Source organism: Terrapene carolina, unplaced genomic scaffold (genome assembly GCF_002925995.2).
Source record: "Terrapene carolina triunguis isolate 2854851 unplaced genomic scaffold, T_m_triunguis-2.0 Scaffold613, whole genome shotgun sequence".
NCBI classification, from domain to species: Eukaryota; Metazoa; Chordata; order Testudines; family Emydidae; genus Terrapene; species Terrapene triunguis.
Window position 1 is genome coordinate 1,095,058 of NW_020664964.1, and position 7,607 is coordinate 1,102,664.

Consider the following 7,607-nt stretch of genomic DNA (forward strand, 5'->3'; position numbering starts at 1 on the left):
TTAGGAACTATCAGGAAAGGGATAGAAAATAATAAGAAAATATACTGCCACTATATAAAGCTATGGTGCATCCACATCCTGAATACTGAGTGTAGTTCTAGTCACCCCATCTCAAAAAGGATACAGTGGAACTGGAAAAGGTTCAGAGAAGGGCAACAAAGATGATCAATGGTATGGAACGGCTTCCATACAAGAAGAGACTAAAAAGATTAAGGTTGTTCAGCTTAGAAAAGAGATGATTAAAGGGTGATACAATAGAGGTCTATAAAATAATGAATGTTGTGGGAAAAGTGTTATTTCCCTTTCCCACAATACAAAAAAGAGGGGTCACCCTATGAAATTAACAGGCAGCAGTTTTAATACAAACAAGAGGATTTATTTTTCCACACAATGCACAATTAACCTGTGGAACTCTTTGCCAGGAGATGTGTTGGCCAAAAGTATAACTGGGTTCAAAATAGCACTGGATAAATTCATGGAAGATAGGTCCATCAATGGCTCTTAACTTTGTGCTTGGGGCAACCCTAAACCTGACTACCAGAAGCCAGAAGGGGAAAACAGGTGGATCACTCCATCTGTCCTGTACCCTCCCCCTGAAACTTTAGTACTTGCCACTCTCAGTGACAGGATACTGGGCTAGATGGACCATTGGTTTGACCCAGTATGGCCGTTATGCTCTTATATTAGCCACTTGAGAGACGACAAAGGTAACTACCAGCAGGAAGGAGTAGGGCAAGGGTCTCAAACTCAATTTACCTTAGGGCCAGTGCCAGTCCTCAAATCCTCCCAGCGGGCCAATAATGTCACTCATGCCGCCCTGGCTGACTCTGCCTGGTAATTAGTGATGCTGCCTCCATGGCTGACTCTGCCCAGCAACTAGTGATGGTATCTCTATCCCTCTCCCCCAGACAATGGAAACTGCAGGGGGCGGCGCCTGCAGCAGACAGAGCCAGCAGGGTGGCTGCATGGGTCTCTCCTGCCAGCTCCCCTCCCCCCGCAGCCAGCAGCCATGAGGGCCGGATGAAAGAACTTTTTAAAAAGTTTCCGTGGGCTGCACTGGGGAGGTTCTCGGTCTGCAGATGGCCCGGGGGCCAGGACTTTGAGACCCCTGGAGTAGGGAGTTCTTCCCACAGCCTCCAACTGCCTGATGGTCTGTGAAAATGTAAAAGAACTAAGCTGGATGGGAGAATGAATTCTGCTCACCTTGACTCTACAGGTGGGGATCAAAAGACCAGTGAGGTAAGAGATCAATACTCCTTCCCTCCCCCCAAGAGAAGCTGAGGTAAGGTCACTGGAGTACCTGGGCCCCACCCTCTGGGGAGTTGGGATAAATGAATTTGGCTGTAGGGGAGGTCTGAAAAACCTGTCTTGCCCAATCCCCCTGTTATTAGAAGCAGTGCAAGGTTGAAAGTCATTTCATATGGAGGAAGCTTTTCCTTACTCCCTTTGGTCCAAAGAATTGCTACTTCTGGGGCAGCTGACCCCTTGAGGGACAAAGGGACACCACACACACTCCCTAAAAGCTGCATGGGATGTGGGAATCTGAGGATCAGGTCTCAAATTCACACCCAAAGATTTTGGGGGAACAAGGTTAAGAAGGGCATGTAAGAGCTCAGAGGTTCTAAGGAGAGAAATCATGCAGGATGTTTGTCAAACATCAAATGACTCTATAGATTTTTTTGAAGGATATAGCCTGTCTTGCCAGCAGAATGTTTATCTGAATAGCTGAAATGTGAAATTATAAAGGTCATGTCAGAAACACCATCCCAGGAAATAAATCTATCCAGGAAATAAGTCAAGGTTTCACCAGGATGCTGCTCAAGCACACTAGTTACACTCAAGTCTTTGGGGGGGGGGGGGAATGTGACAGATACGGCAATTTCCTGCAATATACTTGAAAAACATTATTGAATTAAGTTCAAGTATCTTTGCAGTCCATTGTATTAAATGCAAATATTATGTATTATTGTGCACTTTAACGATCAACAGACTGTATTAAACGTGGCAGACAAGAATGGTAATTTGGGACATTGCATGTGGAGTTCCTGGGAAGTAGCCATGGGAAGGTTAGTGCAAATATCTTTTGCCAGTTATGCACAAACACCAGACTTTTGAAGCTATGCCCTGAGGAAGGGACCATTGTCTACTAATTACCTGTTCCCAGAATCTTAAGATCAAAGGCCCAAAAGCTTTATAAAGAAACAGGCTGATCTGCTGTCAGTATGCTTATTCTGAGCTGAGGCTGTTATGAATTTGTAAGCACAGAAAAACTCCAAGGTGGTTTGAAGGACTAACTCCTCTACCACAGCCTTTGTTGGAAATGGGCAGGTGATCTCTGCTAAGCTTATTAGCATGATGGTAGATTTTTTGTTGTTTTCTCTGTAATGCTTTCACCTTAAGAAAAATGTGCTTTCTTAGCAGAAATGTGTGGTAACTCGTAACTGCTAACAATTACATTAATAGCTTTTGAAGAGAGAGCAAAGCACAGATGCTGACTTGTTCAGGCAGTCTGGCTTGCTGGTGATATCATAGTGTAGGCAGGGCATTGTGCAGCCTGGGGAAAAAACCTAGTCAGGAGGGAGAGAGATGCCGGTCTCTGCCTAGGTGAGGAGATGGTTGAGGGTCCAGGAGCCTAGACTGGGTGCCCTCGAAAGATCAGAGAGAATACAGGTGCAGGTGCCCTGAACTGTTACATTATTTATAAGCTATTTCTCAAAAACCCTCACCCTATACACTCAAATATCTCCCCCTGCCCCCCACCATCCCACCCTCCCAAAAATATTAAAAGGAACCTCTCCTCAGCACAGACAACTAAAGAAAACACAATGGATGTGGCTAGGTCAACCTGTATTAGTTATAATCAGCTAACAATCAGAATAAATTCTAGAAAATAAATTACAGACACGTTTTAAAAACAACATGACTAGGGCTCGGAGGGGAGGGGGAACTCTTCCAAGCCCACTTGAGATGCCCCACACAGGCTGTGCAGACATCACAATATTGAAGTCAGGCTTTGCTGAGTTGGTTCTGTCTCAGGGAGATGTGGATCTAAACTGGGGAAAGCACAACTTCAGCTTGAATTGAACTAGGGTGACCAGACAGCAAGTGTGAAAAATCGGGACAGGGAGTAGGGGGTAATAGGAGCCTATATAGGAAAAAGCCCCAAATACCGGGTCTGTCCCTATGAAATCGGGACATCAGGTCACCCTAAATTGAACACAGTCCAACCCGCAGGTTACAAAGGCAAATGTAGAACTGGGACCTGAGCGACACCGCAGCTAGCCTCCAGCGCAGGGACCAGCCCACCAGCAGAGCGGAGCTGCATCCCACGGCTCTGGGGACCGCAAGGCCTGGACTGCGGCGCTGGCGGGCCGCCGAGGCGGGACTTGGCTTCCCCCCTCCGGTCTTTTGGCTGCCGGGAGGGTGAGATCAACAGGCGCCGGTTACTCCCACGCGCCGGCCGCTCCCACGGCACCGCGAGTCGCCCCGCGCCTTATAACGCCCCTGCCTCCGCGCCTCGCCTTCCCCGGCGCCCTAGCAGCAGCAAGGCAGCCGCCAGCTGGTCCCCAGCGCCCGGCTCTGCGTCTCGCCAGGCGGGCGGCGAGCGGAGCTCCCCAGCGAGCGGACACGCGCCCAGGCAGGTTTCTCCTCCGAGCCCGCCCGGACTCTGGGGCGAGCGGCCCCGCCGGAGCGCGGCACGTAACAGGGCAGCCCTTCAGGCCCAGCCCAGTCGCGCTGGGGCCGTTCCGCCTTCCGCGGGGTCGCCCGGGCAGTAACCGCCGCCCAGGGGGTCTCCGGCCCTGCCCCCGCCTACGGCTGCCGAGGGGGACGCGCGAGCAGCCGAACCCGGCGCCAGGGAACAGACCCGACGCGGCGCGCGGGCACCAGGGGGAACGAGACAGGGCAGCGCGTACGCGTAACCTGAACCGCTCACTCAACTGCCGCCCAACCTGGCGCGTGGCCTGTGTTCGCCGCTAGGGGACTGGGCTCGCGGCTCCTGTGCCCATTGGCTCGGAGTCAACCTGTGACATTCCACTACATCCTGATTGGCTGGCCGGCCGGCCAGGTCTGGACTCCATCGGTCCCGCTGTGATTGTGAACGAAGCCGGAAGAGGAAAGAGTGACGGGGCCGCGCTGAGGGACGGGCCGTGGGGCCCTTGCTGGGGGACGGGCCGCTGCAGGACGAGGTGAATCGTCCCCGCCGGAGCGGTGTGAGGGGAGGCGGGACCGGGCCGGGCCTGCGTGGCCCTGACTCCCCGGGGAGGCCACGTGGGCTGGTGGGGCTGGTGCGCCTGTGCCGGGCTTCTTCGGCTCCCCCTGCGGCCGGCCCGCGAGCCTCGGCCCCGAGCCCCAACCGCTCCCCGCATGCGGGCGGGCGGACGATGTCTGAGCGGGGCGCATTCTCCCCCCGCCGGCGCGGCGAAGCCCCCCAGAGGCCGCTCTCTGCCTGGGGACGTGCCCCGGCCCCCAGCTCCCCCGGCTGCCCGCGTGGGGGTCTCGGCCCCGCCCACTCGCGCTGTCCAGAGAGCTGCAGTGTTCTCCGAGCCGCCCCTGAGCTACTCGCCGAGCCCGGGGCCAGATCTGCCTTCGCACTGCCTTAGCGTACTCACTCAGTGATAGGCCGCAAGCCCCGGCGCTGTTCTTTGTCATGTGTGCAATTAATGTGTCGTCTTAATCACACAGCTTTCTAGGGCTGGCTTCAGCTCTTTGCAATTTGTTTAATATTCGAAATGGACCAGATGCAGTAGGGGATTGGTCCGGGGCATTGGAGATAATTGGAGGAAAGTTGCATTAGATTGATAAGAAATGGACACTAATTTTGAAGTACAAATCTTAACTGTTTTAAGGTACTGTTGTCCATGTTCAATGGGAAACTTAATTGAGTATTTTGTGTTCAGTGTCTATGGAGCATATGGGGCAACTTCTCCACAATATGAAGTAAACACTTTGTCTATGTTTAAACTAAGATTCTAATACTGCAAATGCTCCTGCACAGGCTTCAAATAAAGCATCTGAGCAGTCCCATGATGTGTAAAATTAAGCACAAGCTTAAGTGTTTGCAGAATCCGAGTTCAAGGGCCTGAATCTGTGGTTCCTACCTTATGGCATTTCATTATAGTTAGTGGGAATCAGCACAGGAGTAACTGTACATTTAGGTGTAATTATTTGCAATAGCAGGCTTCAAAAATGTGTAGTCTTTGCTGCAACATAATACTGATTTAAAATGTTAGGCAGCATATAAATACTGCATTTGACAATTAAATGTTCCCTTTTGCATAAAACATTACAAATGTTTATAGCAACTTTTTGGTCAAAGGCTCAAAGGCACTTTCAAACTTACATTTGTATATAGTTTCTATATCATTTTATCTCTATCTGCACCTTTGAAGTGAAATGTGGTAATGTTTAATAGCTCACAGCAATACTACACAACCATTTACAAAAAACGGAGATTATTATATCAAAATGAAACTACAGGTATAAGTTAGGCCAACTGTAGGAATAAGTCTTAATTTATGTAGAAAATGAATTCACACTCTAACTCTTATTAGGTATGTCATGACGTCTTAATGATGAGGAGTTCAGGATCTTGCTTTTACATTGCTCTAATACAGTGGTTTTCAAACCATGGGTTGTGACCCAGAACTGGGTTGCGAAATGGAAGGGACTGGGACACCGCTGCTCTAGTCAGCACCGCCAACCGGGCCGTTAAAAGTCCTGTCGGTGGTGCTGCCCGGCTAAGGCAGTCTAGTCCCTACCTGTTCCGACACCATGCTGTGCCCCAGAAGTGGCCAGCAGCAGGTCTGGCTCCTAGGCGGGGGGAGGCCCCGCGCGCTGCCCCAGCACCGGCTCCGCAATCGCATTGGCCTGGCCAATGGGAGCTGGGGGGAGGGGGCGGTGCCTGCAGGCAACAGTTGCGCAGAGCCGCTTGTGCACCTCTGCCTAGGAGCCGGACCTGCTGCTGGCCGCTTCCGGGGCACAGCATGGTCCGTGGTGCCAGGACAGGCAGGAAGCCTGCCTCTGCACCCCTGCTGTGCCGCTGACCAGGAGCCATCTGAGGTAAGCCTGCACCCCAATCCCCAGCCCCTCCCCCCCAAACCCAGAGCCCCTTTCTGCACCCTAAACCCCTCATCTCTGGCCCCACCCCAGAGCCTGCACCCCCAGACCTGAGCCCCTCCCACACCCCAAGCCCCTACCCCAGCCCAGAGCCCCCTCCCACACCCCTCATTCATGGCCTCCCCCCCAGCCCTGAGCCCCTCATCCCCAGCTCCATTGGGTCGCAGGCATCAACAATTTTCTTCAACTGGGTCGCCAGAAGAAAAGGTTGAAAACCACTGATCTAAAATCTTCAGCAGCACAGTTCCCCCCTACTGCAATGCTGAGTTTGGTCAAATGCTATCTTACAGGGCTGTTCTAAACACAAGTTGCACCAATTTAACTTTAAACCAATTTTGTTAAACTAGTTGAACTTTTGCGTGATGATTCTCTCTCACTAGTTTATGTTGGTTTAGCTTGCCTCTTGTAAATTTACCAACAAGCTAAACCAATATAAGCCAGGTTTCAACTGATGGATCTGTCCAAGCACAAACTTAAAAATACTCCTCTTGCTATGGCACCTTTTCTGATAATAATTCAGTTCAGCTACATTAGCCAATGAGTTGCACTACAGCACATATGTGCTGTCTCAACTTTTTTTTTGTCATTCCTTTTTTACAGGAAGCTGCAATGGAGAATGAGCTGCTGATGGCCTTTCTTTTGTCATTTTCCATATTGTTCTGCGAAAGTCACCGTCATGAAGTAGAGCTGGCTACTATTGCACAGACCTCTGAGACATTCATTCTAGATAAGGCAGCTGGTATCAACACTGAATTGGCAACACTTATGCAGAAGCAGCACCTTCAGGAACTTTTCCATCGCTATGGGGAGAACAGTACTTTGACTATTGAAGGATTTAGAAAGTTGCTGCAAAACCTAGGAATAGATAAAGTGAAAAGGATCACTGTTCGCCACGATCATGATCACCATCTTCATCATAACCATGTTATGCTAAGCAAAAACTTTGAGAGAACAGATTGCTCAAATCATGAATCTGGTGGTGTAAATAAAGATCCTAGTAATGGTCAGGCAAAGGAATTACAAAGAGTAGAAAATGCTGAGCACAAGCAGAACTTGATAAGCAACAAAAACACTGTTATGGGAATAACTGCATCTAGCAACATCACTGCTACAGATGGCAATCCTGTATTACAGAATTCAGAAATCAGAGAAGTGAAGCCTGTTGTTCATACAAGTCTAACCAGCCCCAGTGCCATGAATGTTACAGAAAGCAGCAGTGTGAGTTTACTTGTTAATGGAAAAGCTAATGAATCACTTCTTTCCCTAAGGGAATCTGAAAGAGGAAGTTACATGTATTCTAAATTTAAAAACCAAAATACACAAGAGGTGAGACTAGTGTTCTGTACTCTTCTTGGGGGCATATGCCCATTAGAAGTGTGTTAGCATGGTTTGTCTTCCAGAGACATTCATTTAACTTTTAGGAATCTTGATGCTAGCTTTGGGGTGTGTGTGTGTGTGTGTGTGTGTGTGTGTGTGTGTGTGTGTGTGTG

The 7,607-nt window shown here is 50.0% G+C and overlaps 1 protein-coding gene across 2 annotated transcripts in view; it reads left to right on the plus strand.

Annotated features, from left to right (window-relative positions):
* The first annotated feature begins 4,165 nt into the window (after positions 1 to 4,165).
* Positions 4,166 to 7,607, plus strand: part of SLC39A6 (solute carrier family 39 member 6) — a 28,217-nt gene continuing 24,775 nt past the window's right edge. Inside the window, exons 1-2 of one of the 2 annotated variants that reach the window (XM_024202554.2) lie at positions 4,166 to 4,187; positions 6,718 to 7,443. In XM_024202554.2, coding sequence (XP_024058322.1) covers positions 6,727 to 7,443 — 717 coding nt within the window. In that variant the 5' untranslated portion in view covers positions 4,166 to 4,187; positions 6,718 to 6,726. The remainder of the gene's footprint in view (positions 4,188 to 6,717; positions 7,444 to 7,607) is intronic. The other variant, XM_024202556.2, reaches the window with a different exon arrangement.